General features: G+C 44.9%; 1 protein-coding gene and 1 long non-coding RNA gene across 6 annotated transcripts in view; one reads left to right on the forward strand and one right to left on the reverse strand.

The window, feature by feature from the left end:
* Nucleotides 1-6,909, reverse strand: part of OXSR1 (oxidative stress responsive kinase 1) — a 122,779-nt gene extending 115,870 nt beyond the window's left edge. The window contains exon 1 of one of the 5 annotated variants that reach the window (XM_037891159.1): nt 6,780-6,909. In XM_037891159.1, coding sequence (XP_037747087.1) covers nt 6,780-6,894 — 115 coding nt within the window. In that variant the 5' untranslated portion in view covers nt 6,895-6,909. The other 4 variants (XM_037891160.2, XM_037891163.2, XM_037891162.2 and 1 more) reach the window with 4 other exon arrangements.
* LOC119565431 lies at nt 6,669-18,303 on the forward strand. Its single transcript, XR_005224112.1, has 3 exons — nt 6,669-6,789; nt 10,668-10,740; nt 18,139-18,303. It is a non-coding gene; the product is annotated as an uncharacterized LOC119565431 (long non-coding RNA).
* The last annotated feature ends 7,322 nt before the right edge of the window (nt 18,304-25,625 follow it).

The following is a 25,625-nucleotide window of genomic DNA, read 5'->3' on the forward strand; positions in this document are numbered from 1 at the left end:
AGAGAGGTACTACTGCTGCTTGATTTTTAAATACCCTCAGCCTCCTTCCTCCCTCCCTTTTATCCTCCTCCTATGCCAACTGGAGGTAGCAGGGGCTGGCAATAGAAGCTGGACTGCATTTGTAGAACACCCCTTTTCCTTCATTCCAAGATGATCAGGTAGGAGGAAAGATTCAAGGACAAATGGTTGGCTTTTACTAAGTGATGGTAACAAGGTTCTAAGTATCTAGAAATCCCCACTGTTCAGATGAGTGGATGATTTGGATACGGCAGGGACACCGGACTGCTTAAGTGGGTTTACAGTCCAAGCACTTGCGTTTGGATTTCATAGTGGGGGGCATTAGTTATGGTGATGAGGGCTATGTGCATAGATGCTTAGATAGGCTCAGCACTTTGAATACACTTCATGTTCCTCTTAAGTTGGTTTTGTAAAAGCTTCAATACAACCTAAGACCAATAGAAAGGTTTCCATTTTAAAAGAACAGATCAAACTTTCTACTGAGTTGTTTGTTGGAGAGACATTTCCCTGCAGTGTTTTGAATCTGAACACTGAGAACTTGCAATGGAAATTGACTTAGGTTAGCCAATTAAAACAAATGGAGAAATGCCAGAAACAAATAGCGCAAGTAAGAGTGAAAACTCAACTGGATTTTATTACTAATGCTGTACATTGAAAATGAAAGTAACAAAAAAAACCTGGTTGTTTAAATTATTTAGGCTTATGCAACTGACTGTAGTTACAACTTGCCTACAGTTACCATACAAGACTCATAGGTGAACCATCAATTCTAGTCCCAACAGATTCTATACAGCTTATTGCTGGATAAATTTTTCCCATTCCATCTCCTTCTCCCGTTACATAAAAGTGTTTTAACTGCTATTACAGCGTGTAGATACTTATGAGTACTCTTTCTGTACTATGCATTTTTAATTTGTTGGATCGGTCCCTATAGATATTTTGATAACATTCAGAGAACTAGACTGTTTGAGATGCTTTTGGGGGTGCAACAGAATAGTAATCAATCTCTCCCACCTAACCACATTCCCCCCGATCCACACGACTTGAAAGTTTACTACACACCTAAATGCCACAAGATTAAGCTACAAGCTCTACTGTTCAGGGGCAATGCCCATGTAAAACAGCTACCCACATACCCAGCTGCTGGGAAAGAAAAACCTTAATATGTATTAACTTTATTTTAGACTTCATTTCTGGAAGGAACATGCATATTCAGAAGAGGGAGGGAGGGAGTTTCTCTGCTAATTTACCCCCAACCCTGCCTCCGGTTTTACATTCTCCTCCTCCTCAGTTAACAGCTTGCTCCAACGTTACTCTTGGGGGAATTCTGTCCTAAAAAATTTAAAAGTCTGTACACTCTTTTAAAGTTCTGCAGAATTTTGCAAATTTGTCAAAACAACAATATAATCACACCAGTTTCAATTATTTTTGGTCATTTATTTCAAAATACCTGTCAGTAAGTATGTCTGTCACAATACAGACAACAAAAAAGATTCAGGAAATGCTTTTTGACAAATAGATTCCTTACTAGGCATATTAATGCAGAATTTTGAGTAATAGTTCATTTAAACTACAATACAGAACCATACTTACTGCACACCTCAGAAGCAGTGCAAAGGCTTTGGGGAGTCAGGGGTAATGGAGGAGTTAAGAGAGTGGGAAGTAATTGCTGGGAAGAAGCCTGGGTGTGAAGTTGGAGGGTTGTTGGGTATGGGTGCAGGAAGGGATTGTTCGGGAGATTCCCCCATGCAGACCCTGGCTGACCCTTAGCCTCTCCCATTCAGTCAGTCACATCTGTCCCTGTCCCCATGTGTCCCTGCACCCGTGTCCCCTTGTACCCCAGCCATGTGCCCCTCCACCCCCACTCAGCAACCCCCCCCCCATCCCTATGTGGCCCTGCACCCCCTCCCCCATGTGTCTGTGCCCCCACTCAACCATCCCCCTTCAGCCCTGTAGCTCTGCACCCCCTTTCCCATTCCCATGTGGCCCTATGCCTCCCCTGTCCCTAAATGGCCCTGCACCCCCTCCCCCATCACCATATGGTCCCGCATCTCCCTCCCCCAGCGGCCCCACACCTCCACTCCCATTCAGCCCCTGCCCCAGTCTGTCCTCCCCCACTAGCCCTTATGAGCCCTGTCTGACCCTCAACAGCCCCATGTTGTCTGCCTCCTGACCTGGCCCAACAGGTGCTGTGAAGAAAGCAGGCACTCTCTCTTCCCTAGCTGGCCAGGAGCTGCTGCTCTGTTCTATCACCACAGACCCCTCTAGTGGGCAAAAGGCAGTACTGCAGCAGCTTTCAAGCAAACGCTTTTTCTGAACAAAAAATTAAACATGTGTAGCTCATTTATTATGCATGCACACAGTGGCACAGAATTCCCCCAGGACCATAGTGTCTACTCCCCATACTGCTCACAGCTTTCTGAAGATGCAGCAGAACCAATATGAGTGAGCTGAGTCTACTTAGTTTCATTGTTGCCCAGAGGTTCCCCCCAATAGCAACTTTGAGAACCCACAGAATTCTATTTGGTCTTCACTCTATGGCAGATTGGGGAAGCTCTGAGCAGCAGCAGCAATGGGGCTATCCTCCTTCAGACTTTAGAAAACAGCTTTGCATTGATTTCCATGCAGTCGACATCTGGAGGGTTATCATTACAACCATAAGAGAGAGAGACTACTTTTTTTTTAAAATGAAGCCAGATTCCACAGTAGTTGATGGTCACACAGGAAAGATGCCTACTCACAACAGGCACACCCTATAACTATTATAATTTCAGTTTGCAGTAAATTTTCGTTTGTTTAAAATTAAGTCAAGTTTTGATCCTGAACAAGACAATTTGCAACATTATACTGAAAAAAGGAATCTGTATTTGAGAATACTCAGCTGTTAGTCACTAAAGCTAACACAGTATAACAAATATAGGCAATAATCTATACCTTTAAAATTGAATGAATCAGATCCACTGCTGACTAACAGGTTTTTAAACCTAGATAGAAACTGTAAGGTGATTTATAAGGGAACTTCTTTCCTGAATCTGGAAGAATGTGTTCTCTCTTAACTGCTGCACTAAGAGGCCACATTGCCCACTGGATTTCTGCATGGATATTTACAGGCAGAGAATTAGTGTGAGGAAATAAGGGATCAGAGAAGAGAGTGAAAAACTGATTTCCTTTACTTGGGTATCAAAAATAGCCGAATATGTAACATACAGAGTGCTAGGCTGAAAACCTAGAGAACTTTTGTCATCCCTGAGGATAAAGTTATGTCACGGAGGTCACAGATTCCGTGACTTTCAGAGATCTCTAACATTTTTGCTTCAGCCTCAGTGTGGCAGGGCCAGAGCTGTCAGCCAGCAGGAGACCACAGAGCTCCGAGCTGTGGCGTGGACCCTGCAGCAGTCAGCCACCGCAGCAGCAGGTGCTGTCTTCTCCCCTGCTTGGGCTTCAGTCGTCCTCCCCCTCAATTATTTTTAGTAAAAGTCACAGGCTTCCGTGAATTTTTGTTTCTTGCCGACAACACGTCTGTGACGTCTACTAAAAATAATCACGATAAAATCTTAATCTTAGTCATCCATCACCGATCTAGTTAAGTACCTTGAAAGTATAGCTGCAAGGGTTAGCACTTTCCATACTAGATTCCCTCTTTGACCATGACCACAAATCGTAAGCCTATAAATCTGGAGTAATGAGAACCCAGCAAGCCCCTGATGAGAGTTAGAGGGTATGTGGAAGCAGGAGGGGAAAAAGTCCAGATGCTTAGCCAACCGTGGAACATTTTGTCCCTCAAATTAGGTATGTGCTATGAGACTTAAATCACATCTACATCCTAGACATTGGAGGACATTCCAACATTTAGAAGGAATAAGATAAAGGGGGGCAATAAAAATATTTATAAACACATTTCAGCATATGTTCCACAAAAGTAGGCAATGTAGTCCAGAATCCTGATGCAGTCTTTCAGGTAGCAGTTGGCAACCAGAAATTCAGCATACAGATTTTTTGGGGGGTAGGGGGAGGGGGGAGAGGAGAAGAAAAAGGAATGAAAAGTTTATTCCCCAAGCTCAATATGTTACAAGCGGACTACAACGTATCTATGTTCCCCTAGTGATTGTTAGACTATGTGAGGAGTGTCTGTCAGCAGCTCCCTTGAAAGCAGCTGTTGGGAGTTTAAATGCCTCCCTCAGCCCTGTGTCAATTTCCTTTTCCCCCCAGCACAGACTAACATCTAATAAAGGTAAATAAGAGAAGAACTTTATAGGGGGAAAAATCCACACACAAGGATTTGGTCTTGTTGCAGGGTGGGGTGGGCACCTCTTAGTAGACTCCCACAAGCATAGCACTTCCTAGAGACAGCTGCAATTGCTCTCCAGCTTTAGAGAGACTGGAGCCTAGTGGCAGCTTTTTCTAGCTTTTGCTTCTTCACAGGACAAGCCCAATTTTTGGACACCAGCCTCCCCAGGATGTGTTTTCCTGGAAAGGGTTTAAGAAGTGTTAATTCTCACAATTCAGTTTCCCCAGCCCCTGCTGCAGGCACCAGACTCCCCCCCTTCTATAGTACAGCTGCTCCCAATAGGCTAAGGGAGGGAATAGAACCTGATCTGATGAAGCAATGGGGGTTTTCAGTACTTCAAGAAGGATTCCATACCAGCCATAGCTTTAGATCATTCCTACTTTTAAAACAATGCCAAAAATTTAATCTCTGTAACCATGATTTCCCCAAGTTCTCCCATCCTAGCAAAATAAAGCAGCTCTGTTACAGAGATGCAAAGCCTAGGCAGGACAGAAACATCTTCATTTATAATCTTTAAAAGATAAAAGTTCCTCAAACATTAATTTTTAGTTTAACTGTTCTAAGACCTTGACCAACAACCCCTCCTACGCCTCCATTCTCTGCCTCTCTGGTGAAATGGAACATGAGGCACTGACCTTACAGTCACCTGTGCCACTCAATAAGTAATGTGCTAGATACTCAGTGTGCAGCAATACAGCCTTCACACCACCATACTGATAAAGTGACTAAAAAAAGAAAGTCTGAGTGAACTGGTGCAAAGAGATCTACCACAACAACAAGGTTTAAGTCAAGAGAGATTCAGTCATTCATAAAGAGCAAGGGCTGCTGCCTCAAGCTGAAGTGAGAATGAATGAGAGAGATTTCAAATATAAAGACACGCCCAGCAAATTCCTCCTCCCTTAAACAGACCAATATACAGTGCCTTGAAATTAATTATCACCATATGGATGGACTCTCCTTTCTGACTGAATACAGCTTGGAGCAGCTGTTCTATAAAAGAAACCTTATATTCCAGACTCTGAGGAGGAGGAACTGCCCTTCATTATTTACCTACACCCAAAACGCCACAACGAACACCTTACATCCTCATCCTTTCCAGCAGCCAAGACAGACCACTCACCATTCGGCGTGACATGAGTACCCCTCTTCCAAATCCCAAAGTGGGCAGGCAACTGCCCATAGCTGTTACTTCCAATCCCAAAACAGACACAGCCCCCGCAAAAATCAGAAAAATATAGACAACTCCTTCCCCAAAGGTTAAGCTAGAGAAACACACAGACCCCCAACAGAAGGGGGGGGGGGGAAAACATTAGACCCTAAGATATAATATGCACCTCTCCGGAAAAAAAGAAAGAGAGTCCCCTAGAAGACACTCCCAGAAACGCACGTACCAATTAATTTGGAAATCCATGAACAGACACTGGAGTAAGTACAACCCTTCCCTTTTCAGTTAAAGCCGAGACACACCCCCACTGCTGAAATCCCTGCACCCCTGGTGTAGAAACACAGACAGCCGAAAGCGCTGCCAGACCCGCCCCCCCAGCTCAAACTGGCCCAGCCCCAGGAGCAGAAATGCAGCTCTCAGCGCATCGGCAGACACACACACCCCAGGCCCCGAGACACCTCCACCGAAGAAGACAGACCAGAGTCCCCTTTTGCCCTCCCATTTCCTGAGCTGTAACAAAGACCCTCAGCCGCAAGCACCGCCCGAGGCCCCAAGATCCCCCCCCAGCCCCAGCATCCACCCCCGCCCAGACAGACTCCAGCGTTCAGCGAGACACACCCCCCGCGGCCGCTACACCCCCGGAGTAGGAACAGAGCCAGCCCCTCTCCCCAGGGCGAGGGCCAGACACACACGTCCCCTGCCCAGCCCGTCCCCAGGGCTAGGGCAGACCCGCCCGCGACGGCTCCTGCCCCCCAGGAGTCAGGCTCCAGAGCTCGCGCAGACCCCCCCGCCCCGCCCCCGGGCCGGCCCAGACACCAACACACCCCGCGCCCTACCCCCATGGAGCCGGGTCCGGTCTCCGGCGCAGCCACCCCCCGCCCGGCCCCAGACAGCGGGCAGCCCAGGCCGTGGCCGGCTGACAGGCCGGGGGGCTCCCCGCGCGCCCCACTCACCGATCACCTCCTGCAGCTCATAGTCATCCCTGTTGATGGACCAGGGCAGGGAGCTGGGGTCCTCGGCCATGGCGGCGGCGCGTCCCCGGGCACAGCGAGCTCAGCGCCGGGCAACGGCGAAAGACGAAGAGAGGCGCGCAGCCCCGCGGCCCGACAGCCACCCTGCCTGAGCCCTCCCCGCGCCTCCCCTCTTTCGCCTCCCCATTGGCTGGGGTCTCCGCCCTGGGGGCGGGGTTAGGGAGCGGCGGGGGGCGGGGCGTCCCAATCATGCTAGGCTAGGCCTAGTCACCACCCCCCCCAGCAAAAAGCCCATAGAAGAGGCGGCCTATAGAGTTCAGTAGAAAAACCCACCAACCTCGAACAAGGTAAGCGCTACCATGGCAACCTCTCCCCCCTACGAACATGGGCCGTCCCTCCACCAGCCCACACCGACGCGGGATGATGTCACCCGCGCACGCCTGCCACGCCATCTTGAGAGAGACGCAGTTCATCCGCCATCTTGAGTGAGGCGCTTGCCAGACTCCGCCAGAACTTCACCCTTCTCCCATCCCCACCATCGTATGAACGGCTGCTTTTAGCCGTACATCCCGTGAAGGATAAAGATTTGGCTGTACTATAATCCATCCCGGAGGGAGGCGGAACGAGAACATGCCACACACAAGATGGCTGCCGTTTGCGTCTCACCCGTGCTGTCAGGGAGGAGCGGAAAGGGATTCGCCCACCAGTCTCTGAGACCGGTGTTGATTGGTCCTCGGCTATAAGCTCTCCAGCAGTGATTGGCTTCTAAGCCTGTCCATAGCTTGAAGTCCCGGCCCGACCTGTGTGTGCGCCATGCTCTTGCATAGGGAGGGGAGAAAAGGGAGGGAAGGAGAAGGGGTCCTTGAAGGGCCTGCATCTGTGTGGGGCCCTGTGCAAAATGAGCCAGACTCCTGGAGCCTGACCTGGCGTGCAGAGTCCACCTTGGGGGGGAATGGCTGTAGGGAATGCCGGAGGAGCATGGGTTCATGCACAAGGTCCACTCAGTACATTGCCACCTTGTCACTGTCATGTAGCCACGTCACCCATCCTGGTCTGGCCAGGAGCGTTCGATTTTGCTGTGATGATCCCCGCTGCTGCAGGCAATCCTTTGGGATATTAATAATTCCCCAGGGTCACTTTCACGCTGCAATGCCATGACGTTTTGATGCAGTGTATCAAAACATCACAAACTAGAAGTTTCTGCCAGACTGGAGAATCTCAGAGAAGCAGCCTTCGGGGAGGGTAAGCAGTTGGCACAGAGCCTCTGAAAAAGGGAGGAAAATTTTGGATAAGGCACAACCTAAACCCGTTAGGAAAAGTGCTGTAATATTTCTAATGCCCACACATATAAGACACCCCTGCCTCTCAATATTAAGTTGTGTGAGCACAAACTTATCTATCTTGAAAAGATGAAGGGCTGCAAAATATTTCATCCAGAGAGCACAGGGATTTCAACCCTGAGGTTTAGATTATTGTGTTAAATTAACTAAACCAGTATCTCCAGGCAATAGGGCTCCCTCTTCTTCAGTGTATGTATATTTCCAAGACTTGTCTTAATTTAATGGGCAGGTGCAGTAGTCCACCACAGATGCTTTTGGGCTCCATGTTCTGTATTTAACTACAGGGAGAGGTTATGGTGGATGTCATCTGGTGTAGAAGAAAGGTCACTCTTTCTCCTCTCTTCAAGATCTCCCAGTTGCCAAACTCTTCTGAATACTCCCCTCCCTAATTTCAATATTGAGTAATATAGCCAGACTTTCTGATTCAAATATCAGGTCAATCAAGTATTCTGACTGATTATTAACCATGATAAAATCCTGGCAGTATCTTCTGGGTATCTCAGCAAGATGTAGCCCCTATAATTATGACATTGTAATAGTGCCCAAAGACAAGATCGGGGAATCATTGTGCTAGGTGCTAATTAACTGCACAGAGGTGCACAGCTGAGCCTGCATGGAGCCCTATTGATCCATGTGTGTGGCAGAAGTAGTGCCTAAGGGAAAAAAGATGACTCAGAAGGAATGGAGCAAGGAAGAGGATAAGAATAATAACATGAATTTACATACACTAGAGAGACAAGGTGGTTAATATCTTTTGTTTGACCAACTTCTGCTGGTGAGAGAGACAAGCTTTCAAGCTACACAGAGCTCTTCAGATCATACACTCATTATGCACACAGCTAGACGCTTTCAAGGCAGTTTTTAAACACACACAAAATACATAAAATAGTTTTAGTGTCAAGGACAACCCAAATCAGCTGGGACATTTGGCAAAATCTGTGAAATTTGTGTGTTAGGTTTTATTTTTGCTTTCTAGTCTACCTGGAGTGGCCACTATCCAGCTTAATATCAGATATTACAGTAAGTCACAAGGAACATCTTCCATTGTTGTATGCAGTGTTGTTGTAGCCCTTTTGGTCCCAGGATCTTAGAGAGACAAGGTGGATGAGGTAATATCTTAGGTGGTACCAACTTCTACTTGTTGAAAAAGACAAGCTTTCAAGTTTACACAGAGCTCTGCTTCGGGTCTGGGAAATGTACTCAGAGTGTCACAGCTAAATATAAGGTGGACCAGATTGTTTAACATAAGTATTTAACACATATTTCAAGGGACCATTCAAGGTGAAGTGGCCTGTCAACAATGCTCCAGTCATGGGGAGTGGAGAGAATGCTTGGGAAGTCGAGGGAGGTGTTAGTGGGTTATAGAGTGTTGTAATAAGCCATAAATCCAGTGTCTCTATTCAGTCCATGATTTTTAATGTCTAGCAAAAAGTTGTTCTTCACTTTGTCCAAACCATGGGACAGCCATGGATACTAGGATAGCTTCCCAATATGCCAGCCTCTTCGTGGGCCACCTTGAAGAAGAATTTCTGGATAAGTGCACCACAAAACCAATAATATACCTAAGATGTGTCAATGGTATTTTCATCCTCTGGACAGATGACCTAAACTCCCTCATAGATTTCCAACACAACTTCAGCCACTGCCACCCATCCATTAAATTCGCTCTAGAACACTCCTATACTAGCATCAACTTCCTGAACACCATGATCAGCTTCAACAATGGAACCCAACAGACAACTATATACAAGAAACCCACTGATCACCATACCTGCCTTCACAGATCCAGTAACGACCCCAAACACACCAAGACGCCAGGCAGGCACTCAGATACCACAGCATATGCTCCGAATAGAAAGTCTGGGATATACATCTTTACACACTAAAAGCAGCCGTCATCAAACAAGGATGTTTCCCCAGAGAAATAGATTGCATCATGGAGTGGGCCATCCAAATACCCCAAGAGAACTTGCTTCAATACAGAAATGAAACCCTGTCCAACCATATCCCTCTAGTTGTCACCTATCATGGGAAGCTGTAGGAGTATCATGAACAGCAACAACCCATACTTTATGGGGACCACATCTTGTAAGAAATTTTTCCTCAATCCCTGTTCTGGCCTTCAAACAACCCCCCAGTCTCTCCAAGCTCATCATCAGAAGCAAGCTCTCCATACACCAGGACGTACCAATTCAAAGCAACACCAGACCCTTCCAGAATAACAGCTGCAAAACCTGTAGACATATCTCCACTGCTCTGATGATCAACACCCCCCATAACATACCTTTCCAGATCCATGTGGCGTACCTCATTCAGTGCACTAAATGTCCCAATAACAACTATGTGGGTGAAACCAGACAATCACTACACTCTCAGATGAACTCACACAGAAAAATGATAAAAGACAAAAACACCACATCAACTGTGAGTGAACATTTGACAAAATGATCACTTCATACCTGACCTCTCAGTTCTCACCCTCAATGGAAACCTACACAATACCTTCAAAAGATGAGTCTGGGAGCTTAAATTAATAACTTTGCTAGACACTGAAAATCATGGACAGAACAGAGACAGTAGATTTATGGTTTATTACAACTATCTATAATCCCCTAACCCTCCCCCTCTCTCATGACTTGAGAGGTGTCGATGCGCCACTTCACTTTGAATGGTCCCTTGAAATATGTTTATTTATGTTAAACAATCTGTTCTACCTTGTAGTTAGCTGTGACATTCTGAGTACATTTCCCAGACCCGAAGAAGAGCCCTGTGTAAGCTCAAAAGCTTGTCTCTCTCACCAACATAAATTGGTCCAATAAAAGATATTACCTCACTGAGCTTGTCCCACAAGGAACATCAGTCATACATTTTTTTTACCTTATTAGAACAAGTTCCCTGAGGTGCAGCTGACAAACCAAGATTCATAGAAGATCCACAAAATCCTGAAAAATGCATGATGTGAGTCCACCATTTTTAGCTGACATCATAATACTGCCTAATGTATTCGACAGCAACCCCCTCCTCTGGTTATATGTATAGACCAAGAATTCGTTATGCCTAGGTGCTGTACAACCACAGAACAAAAAGATTATCTCTGTTCCACAGAACTTACCATCTGAAAACGGATGTTCATTTTACTACTTTCCTTTGGTTGGTAGAGCGATAAAAATAATTGTGCTGTGTAAGTATAATACAGTTATTGCTCCACACTATCTCTTGTGATCAGCTAAACATATTATGGAAGGAATTGTCTGTACCAGGGTATACATTTGTGGAGCTTGTGATGTTTCCTGGAAGTACGAAGGGTTGTGAGGCACCCAGGAGGAAGCCTTACGTACACCTGCTGTGGGTCAGCTCCCCAATTTCTCTGGCAACACAAGCACTGCCCTCCAGGCCTAAACAGGCTCCATTCCTTCTTTACAGGTTAGCAATAGGCAGACTCCAAGCCTTGAGTCCTCTAAGGGGGTGTTCACACAGCAAAGAAAAACCCATGGCTGGCCTGTGCCAGCCAACTTGGGATCATGGGATTTGGGCTGCAGGGCTGTTTCATTGCTGTGTAGATTTCTGGGCTTAGGCTGGAGCCCAGGCTTTAGGACCCTGCAAGGTGGGAGGGTCCCAGAGCTCAAGCTCCAGCCTAAGCCAGGAAGTCTACACAGCAATGAAACAGCCCTGCAGCACTAGCGCTGCAAGCCCAAGTTGGCTGGCACGGGCCAGCACTGCAGGTATTTATTTGCTGTGTCCATATACCCTGAGTGTCTCCCTGGAGTGTCTAGCCCGGATCCAGTGGACACATGCAGAATCCACAGACTCACTGTTCCCAGAAGAACAGTACACCCCAGCTTGCCAGTCACCTCAAATCACTGCTCCTCTTAAAACACAGCCCTTAGATATGTTTTTAGTGAAAGCAAGAAGATGTTTATTTAACAAAGCTTGGAGAGTCTAGTGATGGCGAGTAGGAGAATTGGAAACAAAAAGTATCATATAAAATAAAACCATAACTCATCTTCTAGAGCCTAAACTTTATTAACAAGTTACCTTTTGTCTACTGAAGGTTAGCTCACCCAAAATCTTTCTTAGAGTGCTTAACAGCCAGACTTAGCTGTGATCTTCTGCTCATGAGACAAGTCGTTGGCAGCTTGCCACCTTGGCAAAAGAAGCTCTGTACCCCAAGTTAACCCAAACAATCCATTGTCTTTGCTTGTAAATGGGACACCTCACTGCTGCTTCCCTGCAGAGGTCCTTTCCTATAGATTTCTGCAATCTCTTGATTAGCATATTTCCACATTTGATTAGCATTTTGCTCAGACTCAGTGAGGCAGACAATACAGGATTTAGACATAGTCAGACAGATAAAGAAATTTGTTTTGGGCAGGAGATGCTTATCTATCACCTTTGGTGATCAGCCCCCCTTAAGAACATATAATTTCCAGTATACATACATAACACCTTACATCTTATCCATACATACATTTTGCAATTATTATAATAACCAATGTGACACAGGCTTTCAGTACCTTTGGTGAACTATTATATAGATACCAGAATCAGGGGACTCCTGTAATCCATACGCATCCTTTTTCCCTCTGTCATCCTGCCCTAGCTTCTGGCAGTCAGAGGCTTAGGGATACCCAGAGCATGGGGTTGTGTCCCTGACTATCTTGGCTAATAGCCGTTGAACCGATCCTCCATGAATTTATCTAATTCTTTTTTTGAACCCAGATATACTTTTGGGTTTCACAACATCCCATAGTAACAAGTTCCACAGATTAATTGTGCATTGTGTGAAGTAGTACTTCCTTTGGTTTGTTTTAAACCTGCTGCCTATTAAACTCATCAAGTGACCTCTAGTTCTTGTGTTAAGTGAAGGGATAAATAACACTTCCCTAGTCACTTTCTTCACACCACTCATGATTTTATAGACCTCTGTCGTATCCCCCCTTAGTCGTCTCTTTTCTAAACTGAACAGTCCCACTCTTTTTAATCTCTCCTCACATGGAAGCTGTTCCATATTCCTAACCACTTTTGTTGCCCTTCTCTGTACTTCCTCCAATTGTAATATATTGTTTTTGAGATGGGGTGACCAGAACTGTATGCAGTATTTAAGGTGTGGGAATACCATGGATTTATACAGTGGCATTATGATATTTTCTGTTTTATTAGCTAACCCTTTCCTAATGGTGTCCAACATTCTCTTAGCTTCTTTGACTTCCATGGCACATTACATAAGAACACTGGGTCAAACCAATGGTCCATCTAGATCAGGGGTTCTCAACCTTTTTTTTTCTGAGCCCCCCCTCCCCTCCCACCCCCCCCACACACACGCTATAAAAATGCCACGGCCCACCTGTGCCACAAAAACTGGTTTTCTGCATATAAAAGCCAGGGCTGGCATTAGCAGGTAGCAAGCAGGGCGGTTGCCTGCTACATTGCTCAGGCTTCAGTTTCAGCCCCAGGTGGCCGGGCTCAGGGACCTGGGCTTCAGCCCCATGCGGTAGGGCTTTGGCTGTCTAATGCTGGCCCTGCTTGGAGGCCCCCCTGAAACCTGCTCGAGGCCCCCTAGGTAATTATCAAGTGATCCATCCCCTATCGCCAATTCCCAGCTTCTGGGACACTTCAGATCATGGTTTTGCATCCCTGGCCATCCTAGCTAATAGCCATTGATGGACCTATCCAGCTCTTTTTGAGCTCTTGTATAGTCTTGGCCTTCACAACATCCTCTGGCAAGGAGTTTCACAGGTTGACTGTGCGTTGTGTGAAAAAATACTTTTCCTTGCTTGTTTTAAAACTGCTGCCTATTAATTTCATTGGATGACCCCTAGTTCTTGTGTTATGAGAAGGAGTAAATAACACTTCCTTATTTGCTTTCTTCACATCAGTCATGATTTTATAGATCTCTATCATATCCCCTCTTAGTCATCTTTTTTCCAAGCTGAACAGGCCCAATCTTTTTAATCTCTCCCATACAGAAGCTGTTCCATACCCCTCGTCATTTTTGTTGCCCTGCTCTGTACCTTTTCCGATTCCAATATAACTTTTTTACGAGGGGGCAATCAGATCTGCACGCAGTATTCAAGATGTGGGCATACCATGGATTTATATAGAGGCAATATGATATTTTCTGTCTTATTATCCATCCCTTTCCTAATGATTCCCAACATTCCATTAGCTTTTTTGACTGACGCTGCCCATTGAGTGGATGTTTTCAGAGAACTATCCACAGAGACTCCACAATCGCTTTTGTGAGTGGTAAGAGCTAATTTAGACCCCATCATTTTAGAGAGAGAGAGAGAGAGTTAGGATTATGTTTTCCAATGTGCATTACTTTGCATTTATCAACAATGAATTTCAGCTGCCATTTTGTTCCCAGTCACTCAGTTTTGTGAGATCCCTTTGTAACTCTTCGCAGTCTGCTTTAGACTTAACTATTTTGAGTAGTTTTGTATCATCTGCAAATTTTGCCACCTCACTGTTTATCCCTTTTTCCAAATCATTTATTAATATGTTAAACAGTACTGGTCCCAGTACAGACCTCTGGGGGAATACCACTATTTACCGCTCTCCATTCTGAAAAATGATCATTTATTCCTACTCTTTGTTTCCTATCTTTTAACCAGTTACTGATCCAGGAGAGGACGTTCCCTCTTCTCCCATGACAAGTTACTTTGCTTAAGAGTCTTTGGGGAGGGACCTTCTCAAAGGCTTTCTGAAAATCTTAGTACGCTATATCCACTGGATCACCCTTGTCATCATGCTTGTTGGCCCTCTCAAAGAATTCTAGTAGATTGGCAAGGCATGATTTCCCTTTACAAAAACCACATTGACTCTTCCCCCAACAAACCATGTTCAGCTATGTATCTGATAATTCTGTTCTTTACTATAGTTTCAATCCAGTTGAGTGGTACTGAAGTTAGGCTTACTGGACTGCAATTGTTGGGATCGTCTCTGGAGCCTTTTAAAAAAATTGGGTGGATGTTTTCAAAGAACAATCCACAATGACTCCAAGCTCGCTTTCTTTAACTCCTCAAAAGTCAGCAATTGCAGTGGCATTAGTTCAAATATCTGCTTTTAACCAGAATTGGATACAGTCTAAAAAAAGGAGGGGGAAAATCATAACCCTTATGCAATTTCAAAACTACAAGCAATGTCCCGACATTTCATCATTAATATTCCCCTTGCTCAACTTCTCCTAGTTGAGAAGCTAGTATTCTGTGCTGTGTTTTGTCTGGTCTCGTTTTGATTATCAGCTCTTGAGGGCAGGGGAAGTGTATTTTATCTCTGTTTGTAAAGCAGCTGGTGAAGTTATGTTGCTGTGTAAGTGTTTTGTCATAATAATAGCCCTAAATCTTAATAGAAATCTGAAATGGAGTAGTAACCTTCTGCCCCTGAACCTCCATTCTGTGCCAGGCTTTAAGGGATACTCAAGAGTGGTACAGTTCATTCTCCTTCCAAAAGGAGGTCTTATATCTGGGGTTACCATGTTTACCATATGGGGGTCTATTGTTCAGTGATTAGAGCAGAGGACCAGGAGTCAGGACTTGTGAGTCCTTTCCCTGGTTTTGACACTGACTTAGGGCATGACCTTGGGCAAGACACTTAGTGTCACATGGTGGGTGACCCTTACATGGGTGTACAAGAGAGAACAAGGAGCTCCCCTACCACCTGTGCTCTCCTGTATGCCTCCTGCCATTCCCCAAGAGGAGGGACAGCTCCACCCTGGCCTCAATGCAAGCCTGTGGTTTAATGGCACAATTCAACCCTTCCCCCTCCTTGTGCCTCAATTTCCCCATCTGTTATAATGATGTTAGAATCCATCGCAGAGATAATATAGTTGTGATATTATAATGATCTTAGTATTTAACACAAGGATGTTGTAAGAATTAATATATGTAGGAACTCTGGGTAGAGAGAACAAGTACAAGGTTTTATTATCACCAGGGGCACTATAGGGATGCAACTTCTAGCATGTACAAAGCTAATTTGATGTAACTCCATCTTGCTAATTCAGGTATTTCCTACATCATCCTACTATTCATGTGTACTTTATCCTTTAGCTAGAGTTAAAGAGTTGCTCTTTCAAGACAGCCATACAGAGGTATCTAGTGTTTACAGTTCAATTGTGGTTTAGGGCCATGGAACTTGCTACCACATTTCTAGTTAAAAGCTTTTTAGGGACTATAAACCAGTGTTTATAAGTGACTGTGCATTAGCTACCATGATTCTCACAAACAATAGTAGTTAATGTGCTTACTGAACTGCTCAGTACGGTCATGGTTTACTAAAGCAAGAGGGAAACTAACAATGCCTGTCTTATTGCATTCATAATAGTGCAAGTGTGCATTGGCAAGCAGAATGCCTGACCTTGTTTCAGTACGAAATTTGCATGCTGTTCTTCACTGATGGAAATCCTTTCAGGCTTACTGAAGGGAACTTACTCCCTCAAATTGTGGATGATTATTTAAACAAATTACATTGCAGTTTGCTCTGTAGCCAGCAAAGCCAGGAATGCACTTTATCTCCAGGGCTCTCTGGGATCATGTGTGCTTTGTTTGTTCTTGAGAAAATGGTAAGACTCGGATTGGACAGTGCAGCAAGGAGCCTTGCTTTAAAATCCTCCAACCAATGCACTGTTCTTACAAACAGCTCGGCAGAATGTTTTCAAAACATAAGCCAAATGCAAGCCTAAACTGCTAAATAGGTTTGCACCGACTATTCTGTGTAATATTGAGTACCCCCAGTCATTCATTGCACTCCATGCTAGTGTACTAAGTACTTTTAAATTCACCTTTGAGGTCACTTTGAAGTAGCCAAATGCCAGGTTTGAACAGGTGCATTCTGGTTCTCAGAGTAAGTTTATGGGATCCAGATTTTGCTCTCACTCTGTTCTGCAGTTTCCCCTTATCACATCCCCACCTCCTCCCACTTAACAAACATTACATTCTCTCTGCCTACTTGCTTCACTGAAAATGCATCCATAGTTTTAAGTGACAGGCGACTAGTGGGAGGGACACAAAGGAGGCACCAGCTAAAGTGGGGCACATGACCTCCCCATGTGACCCCCCCCACGTGACTCGTCCCCACCCCTCCACATGATCCCTCATGTGACTCCCTGCCCCGCTCCCCACATGATCCCCACCCCACCCCCAGCCCAGGAGCCCCATGCTCTCCCCATCTCACGTACCTGGCGGTGGAGGCTCTACTCCAGTCCCCCTGGCATGCATGGAGCCACTAATGCTCTCTCCCAGGAAGCCTCTGGCCACGCTGCCTGCCAGGGACGCTACCCATGGTGTGGCACATAGTGGCTGCTCTTTCCCAGGGAGCCTCCCGCCACGCTGCCTGCCGGGGACGCTGCCCGGGGCGCAGCACACAGCAGCTGCTCTCTCCCGGACAGCCTCCCGCCACGCTGTCTGCCTGGGACACTCACTCCCCAGGGATTCCCCCAATGTGAAACATTAGTGCAGTGCTTCTCAAACGATAGGTTAGGACCCCAAACAGCGTGGCCGGAGGCTGCCTGGAAGAGTGAAGCCGCTGCATGCTGCACCAGCCAGCATGACCAGAAGAGGAGAGGCTCTGGCCCTGCCCCTTCATTTCCCCAGCTGCCGGCCTTGCCCCTTCACCAACATTTTGGGGAGGGTATTGTGACCCTTCGGGCCCTCCCGCCATGGGTCGCTTCTTCCTATATGTTCTATTTTGCAGCTGATGTTCATTTTTCCTTGCTGAGTGTACCAGGTGGAAGTAGATTAATCCGCTATGAAAGAGGGAGCCTTACTATTCCCTTCAAATCTGATATAAAATGTTAAATAAGTAAAAAGTCAAAATCTTCCTATCATTCATGCAAACTGCTCTTAAATATAGAGTTTTGACTTTGCATTGGAATAAGAGTATATCTTAGTGACCCATGGCCAGAAAGGGTTAAACATCCTGCAAAATAAATGACTCAAATTCAACCCTTAAAGACATGTGGGGAGACAAAGTTTGTGTTTTTGTGTATTTACATATATATAAATAGGGTCAACAATGTAATCAGTCCCTGTCAGTGCTGTATTCTGATGATCAAATGAACATCCTAGCATTTAAATGAAGTGTAAACACGGGATCTCTCTGTATTTATCTCTCTTTGAAATGTATAGCAAATCCCCAGTGAATGGTGGAGGAACAGACAATTGTCTTATGTTAATTCGTATAGCTAAGTGCCAGTGATGATCGCCTGATGGATAGACTGCCTTATGTTAATCTGTATGAATAATTAACAACGATGCTTAGGAAATAAGGGTCTGTTATTCCCCAAGGGACTCCCACTTGTCAAAGAAGTCCTGAAATTGTATAAAAGATCCTTGGTCCTGATCCTTTTTATCTCAGATCTGCTTAAGCTTCATCAGAGGAAGTTTGAGTCACACGATGAGATCCTAGTTAAGCTGGCACCCCCTGGATATGATATTGGACATTGGACTATAACCTGTGGACTAAATTCTAAAGGAACTCTTTGCAACTACAAAGCTCACCATCTCTGCTGTGTATCTGAAGCTCAAGAATTGAACTCATGTCTGTATGTATACTGATTTTTTAACCATACTCCCTTTTCTTTTCTAATAAACTTTAGTTTAGTTCATAAGAATTGGCTGTAACATTTATTTGGGTAAGATCTGGAATATTTGTTAGCCTGGGAGGTGATGTGTCCAATCCTTTGGGATTGGTAGAACCTTTTCTTTTATATGATGAAATAAGATTTTCAGAAATCTTCATCATATTTGACCTGGGTACCTGGATGGAGGCCTGAGGCTGGGTTACATCAAGGGAATGGTGTTGTCTGGACTTCTGAGTAACCAGTAAGGTATAACAAGCTGTTTAGTGCTGGCTTGGTAAATCTAAGTATTGAACTATCCACCAGCTTTGGGGTTTGTCTGCCCCATTCTTTGGGGTTCACTCTAATTGAGTAACCTTGGAAGGCTCCCCACTGGGACCCCAGTCACACTTTTATATTACTTTGTCTTTGAATAAGTCTGTAAAAGACTATCCACATTTATTCCAGCATGGTTTTAACCACTGGGGAATAACAATCTTTGGAACAACTTCCCATTGTGTGAGAGACAGGCTTCTCCCAAGCTATTTTCAACAAAGTGGTATTCTTTGTTAAGAAAGGTTTTCTGGACAGGTGAATGGCTCAGAGGGGTTGATAATGGGCTATGAAGCCTTTCACCTCTTGGTCACTTGTATGAATCCAACACTGGCACATATGTTGCTCTTTGATGGCCTATGTGCAAGGAGTTGGATGGCCTCATTCCAGCGTGTAATGGGCAAGTGTGTACACCACAATTGTCATGTCTTTTGTAGTCTCTATACAGAGGCCCAAGATTAAATGTCCTGGACTCTGGGGACTGAACTATCATCTCATGCCCCTGGGATTCCCCCAGTGTGAAACATTAGTGCTGCAGTTCCTAAACTGTGAGTCGGGACCATTGGGCCTTGGCCCCCCGGCCTGGGGAGATGGGGCTTTGGCTTTGCCCCTGCCCCAGCGTAGCAAGGGATGGGTGGGCTCAGGGCTCGGTTCCCCGTTCTGGGGTCCTGTAGTAATTTTTGTTGTCAAAAGGGGGTTGCGGTGCAATGAAGTTTGAGAACTCCTGCATTAGTGGTATAAAGCGTGGGAAGTATGAACTACTGCTGTTCGAACTATATGTTATGTAAATTAAATTAGGTCTGATGGTCCTGGAAAGTGCAATATGCCTCCTTTTACAACCCCTTTGAAACAAAAGAAAAGAATTTTTCATTAGCAAACTCAGAAGGAAGATAAAATTATTTGGGGGGCAGGGGCAATAAAAATAGCTTGGAATAGCAGGATGAAGCAGAAAAAAAGGAAAATTTAATCTCACCATCTGGAAATAAGTAGTGGGAAGAGATATTCTTGTTATCCATAGAAGTGTCCAAACTTAGAATGTTACTAAATTGAGGCCAAACTGGCTAGTGCCTTAAGATAACAGATTCTGATTATGTGATTTTACAGGAATAGCATAATGGTGCTGTGCAACTGTCTTTCATTCCGTATTACTTTAGACATAGTGCAAAGAGAGCTCCTTTAAAAAAAAAATGCAATTTGGATAGTTAACACCCTTTCCTCCCCACTCATGAACTTCTATTTCATTGATTGCTGGTTACAAAAGCTAGGGCAGTTTCTGTGTAATTAAAGTCTAGAAAGGACTAGAATCAGAGAGATAGTAGGAGAAGGAAACCAAGTATTTTGTATAGAAAAGAATCAGGAACTACTTGTAACTGCAGTCCTCCAAGGGAGTTTAGAAATGTTTCAAACAGACGGGGCAAACTATAAAGAGTTTCAGTGGGATTATACGGATAGAAGAATAAATTATACCAGAACCAAGTTTTTACATGTTGAGGCTGCCTTTGTGCTGTTTTGCCTTTGGGAGAGAGGATCAGCACTTCATATTTTACCAAATACAACATGAGTCAGCATTTGCTCCTGTGAGACTCTCCCATCCTGGATCTTGAAATAAATTGCAAGGACTACTGTCCCCAGAAGCCCTGCCAGCTGACAAGAAGCCAGAGGAGAGCATGTAGGCAGCACAGAAATACAAGGCTTCTATTCAGATGGCCATTGTTGTCCAGCAGATTCTCAAGATTCATAAGAATCTCAAGGAATCTTGGGGCCTTAGGCCTGAACCCCCTGATTCTTGCAGTTTAACAGAAAGATTCAGAGGAAACTTCCACAAGAAGCCTCAGTTTTCCTCCCCTTGGGAGTGTCCTGAAGTTGCTTGGATTCTTGGAGAATATAGCAGGAAAAGGGAGCTAGGAAGACGTGAGCATCGTATCTGTGGGTCCCAAAAAAACCCAAACAAACAAAAAAACCAAAACACTATGCCGACAGCATTGCACATCAGAGGCTAATGGCTAAAATGTGAAGTCATGTGATGGGCAAAGTCGCCACAATGAATCAGAAATGTAATAGACAAAACCAAACTGAATCCTGCATAAATTGTAGGGCTTGCTAGCCAAAATAGCTAGTCACAGCTCTTCATTGCTTAGTTACATTCACCGCTTGGCTGAAAGGTAATAAAAGCAAGATTTCAGAGTCAGTAGATTCTCCGTGGACTGAATGCTTCCTCTTCAATACAGGAGAATGAAAATCAATGAGACGGGATGAGGGTAGCAAAGGAGAATGATTGATCGATATGCATGCCTTAGCACAAAAGGAAAACCACAGCCTGCCAACAGCAGCATGCTGGTCAGCAGGGATGGCTGAGAGCCAAGATCTCAAAAGCTTTCATTCCCAACGTGCAGTAAAAAAAGAGCCAGGATGACTGATGCATTGCCAAGGGAGGTTACGTCACAGATAAGAGGCTGAATAATGATGGTATTAGGAATAGGATGTACTCACTGTTAGGGAAACTAACTTAATTGCAGTGCCCAAAAAATTATAACTGCACTTCTGTAGTTCCTTTCATTTAAGGAAATCAAAGCATTTTACAAATCCTGATAAATTAGGCCTTAAAATACCCACATGAGTTTGGTTTATTCCCAATATAGAGACAGGGAAATCAAGGCACAGACATGCTAAAACCAACATTTTCAAAAGCATCCATTAATTCTGGCAGCCAACTCAAGACTCTTAAGGTCTCATTTCCAGTCAATCTGAGCCCTCACATCTATTGGTGACATCAGTTGCTTAGCATCTCTGACAATCAAGCACTAAGTCTTACACTGACTTGGGGTCAAATCTTACATCTCAAGTGGACACTTATGAAAAGTTTGGCCTAAGTGGCTTTCTGAATGAAATATACAAATTCTATTGGAAAACTAGGAATGAAACCAGGTCTTCCGCCTCCCTGGCCTACGCTTTGATCACTACCCCAGTGAGGAAGCTTGGTATGGTAAACTTGCTCCTGACGCAGCGAAGCATACAATCAAGTGACACAAAAACAGTTTTTAAGGATCTAAGTTATGAGGCAAGGCTGCAGGTCACAATTTAGTTCAGCCAGCTAAGACGAGGCAGAACCTGCCTAAAGTGGCACAAATAACTAGAAAAAAGGTTTGTGAATACTCACTCAAATCAATTTCACAGATTTGCTCGGAGAGTATGTGCCAGATGCAAGCAGCTCCCTTTCCCAACCTGTTCTGCAATTATAATCCATGCATTGTGTAAAGTACAAACTCACTCCATCTTGGGTTTGACTTTATTATCAAACAAAATGCAGAAACCATCTTACCAGGCTTAATAGCTGCTCCTACGATTTCCACATCCTAAATGCTAGCTCCCTATAAAGCCCATCACGACTCCCTTATACGCAGGTTGAATAACCTTCACCTGTCTTAGTGAGTCAGCAGACCCCAGTTAACCTTTCCCAGCAGGATCAACACTTGCTAACAACGTGGGTTGTTTTTAGCAAAAGAGAGGAGAAGAGAGTTGTTTTCAGAAATGCTCATGAATAAAAGTAAAGTACATATTGCATGAAGGTTCATGGCATAAGCATTTAGTGGCCATATTTAAATCACTTTGATATCCCACCTCTGGTTTACAGATGTTTCAGTCATCCAGTCAGGCAGCAGAAACAATGCTATGTTGACCAATCTCACACCACCAACGTTCAATGCTACAATTGCAGCGACTATTTCGTGTACAACCAATAGTCTGTCAGACCTTCACATCAAATATTTGTTGAGATAAAAATGCAGGTCCCACTCCTGCACTCCTTGGTTAGCAATAGCCACTGCAGTGCCATTTAATTCACTTCATTTCCAGCCTGCATAAGGAATGCAGGTTTGGGGGCTTAACGATAAAAAAACAAAAGAATCTCTCTCTCTCTCTCTATCACACACTCACACGAAAAAGGAACAGCCGGAATGATGCTGAACCTGTAAAATTGGACAGCTGGCAGAGTGTACTGTGCACCCGTACAGATTTCCCAGGACAGCTACCTCAAAAAAGGGACAATCCTGGGAAAACCTGGCCAGGTTGCAAACCGAGAGTACTGATGTATATCAGCTACCAGTGATACACTGTGACAGTCATGCCCAGGCATAGCCTGGCAGGTGTTTTACATCAGTATCTAACCATTTTCTCCATATTACACCAGAGGGGGTCATGTGTGGCCTCTGCTCAAAGCTAAGAACTAGCTTAGTGTCATGGTTATTGTGAGATGTTTGTATGGGAAATAGTTTATGAGAATGTAGGATGTAGAATATTAGGTTGCAAAACTGTAATAGTGAGACTTGTCACCAGAGGCAAGGTAGGGCCTCGGCACTAACTCAATTAACGTTGAGAACAATGGACATCCGTAGAGGCAGTGCTGTGTTTACTGGCTGGTCCAGGTAGAGATGTGAGCATTGACAAAGACAAACGAACTCCTGGAGGGTTCTCTGAAGAGGGGATCCCAAACAGGACAAGCGCTGCAAGAACTGACCCTAAGCTCATCTTGTTAGCCAGGAAAGAAACTCATTAATAAGTATAGGCTATAGTTTGCATCTTATGTTTGTCGTTTACCTGTAACCTTATGTTTCCAAATCCTGATACTTGCTTGTATTTGACTACCTCTGTTAAATAAACTTCAATTTGGTTTTACTATAAATCTGTCTTAAGTGATTTGTGTTAAGAAGGTAGAACTGAGGTGAAACCAGTGAATGGGGGTGCACTGGTTCCACAGAAGCAGCAGATAGGTATGTTACAGGTGTCCAGAACGTAAAGGACTGGGCATTCCAGTGTAGCAAACTGGGGTGTGTAAATTGCTAGCCTACGTAGAGAGAGAGCAAGGTTTGCGGAGCACAGAGCAGAGCACCGGTGGTGCTGGAACCCATGGCTAGGGAGAATTTCCCCAGATGGGCACAGACAGGGCTGTCCCACACTGTAAGCGGGTGATTCATCCTGGGTACCTCACCCCAAAAAGTGTCACACATACCAGAGCACTAAAGCTTACGAAACTACATTACAGCTTCACCTTGACATGGCTCAGTGATGGATCAGCTCCTTCCTGTGCACAGTTCATCCAGCTAGGGAAAAGGTGACCTAAAGTGAACTGGAAAATGAGCTGAGTCCTGCCAGGGGGGAAAGAGGGCCCCCAGAGGGAGTGGGCTGAGGGGACAGGTTCTTTAGGGGGACAGGGCCCTGAAATGGGACCAAAGCTCCAATGGGTAACAGACTGGGAAGACAGATCAGGGGCAGGCACTCGCGAGGTGTCCCCAGCTTGCTCCTCTTAGGACCCCAGTCCTTCTCCCCTCTTACTGGCAGGGCCTTGCAGCAGCCATCTGCCTCCTGTTTGCACACCCACCAGGGCTCTGCCAGCAGTGGGGGAGAACCAGCAGTGCTGAGATTGAGAACCAGCAGCAGGGGAGCATTGTGGCAGTGCAGGAAAGACAGTTGTTCTGGCCTCAGAGTCAGCCCCCAGTGACTGCCAGGACGAGTGACTGCGTGTGAACCCCACTCAGTCCCTGCAACCTTCTTGGCATGAATGTACGTGTAAAATCTAGAATAAAAAACCCCAACCAACCATTTGCATTATCTTACTTTCTAGGATTGTAAATAAACTATGAGGCCCTGACCCCATTGAGAAAACTCACTTTAAAGGGTTAGCTATTGTGGACAATAAGTAATGGGGTGGGGCCCGTTGCCCTATCTGCAGTGCGTCCTGGAAGTGGAGAGAAGTGGGAAGAACTGGCCTCTAAAGAGGTGCTTGGGCCAGATTGCTAGAGCTGGTGCCCGTTAGTTTTTATTCCATGCAGCAGAGGGCAGTGGTGCACATACACACTTGCCCATACATTACATAGCGATGATCATTAGTACAATCGGTTTTTAAACCAATTGAGTTAAATCATTGCACAAACTGGGTGTAGGCAAAATGTCTCCACCATTTTGCACCATTTTGCACCAGCGTAGGCAAGCTGAGAACCAGCACCAGAGAGTTCTACTCCCACAATACTTACATGGGCAGATCTGTTGACGTCAACCGTCAACGTGTTTGAAGTGCAGGTTTATTTCCAGATTGGGTCCTTAGCTGATCACAATTCAGCATGCATTGTTTCTCATCAGGGCTTGGAATGTGTTAAAAATTAATTCACTGTAAATCAACTTTTTTTTTTCTTTTTAAACTGAGAGGAGGCAAGCTAGAGGCAACTTCAGAGCAGACACACAACAATCTGCGCTCTGGTGCCTGTGGTTTTGCTACAAAAAGAACAATTTGGTGGGCATGCTTCCAGAGTCCTCCTCAAGCAGTTCCACCAGGCTTTCCTATTACACAAATGTGCTGATGGGATTTGGCGAAAACACAAGTATTTATAATTTAGCCCTGGGAGAACTCTTACCAACGGTAGATTGTTTGAACTACATCCAGGACCGACTGACGGATATCAACTAAAACCTCTGGAGTTGGGCTAGCTCAGTCTTTTTACTAAAGTCTAATAGCGTGTTTTCTAGTGATGTAGGCCTTGTACTTGTTTGCTTCCTTTTATTTTCCTAAAGATAATCAAGCAGCATTTTTCCTGCTCCTTTTTGTGCATAATAATGCCACCTTTGCCGTCTTTCTTCCTGTGAATGTAGGCTCTGGACTAAATTGCTCTTATGCTGAGGCAACTCCATTCATCTCAGTGGGGCCACATGGGTATAACTGAAAGCAGAATTTGATCCAGAGAGAACACTACTTTGTGTATCACCTTCCAGCTGAGGAGCTCAGAGCATTGTATACAACCTACTGAATTATGCTGCATAAATATTTGTCAGGTAAATATTGTTCCCATTTAATAGATGAGAAAACTGAGGTGCACAGAGGTTATGTGACTTACTCAAACTCACAAAGCAAATCAGAGACAGGACCGGGAATAGCTCTCCTAGCTCCCAGTTTTGTGCCTCAAGC

The sequence above is a fragment of the Chelonia mydas genome, chromosome 2, assembly GCF_015237465.2.
Source record: "Chelonia mydas isolate rCheMyd1 chromosome 2, rCheMyd1.pri.v2, whole genome shotgun sequence".
NCBI lineage: Eukaryota > Metazoa > Chordata > Testudines > Cheloniidae > Chelonia > Chelonia mydas.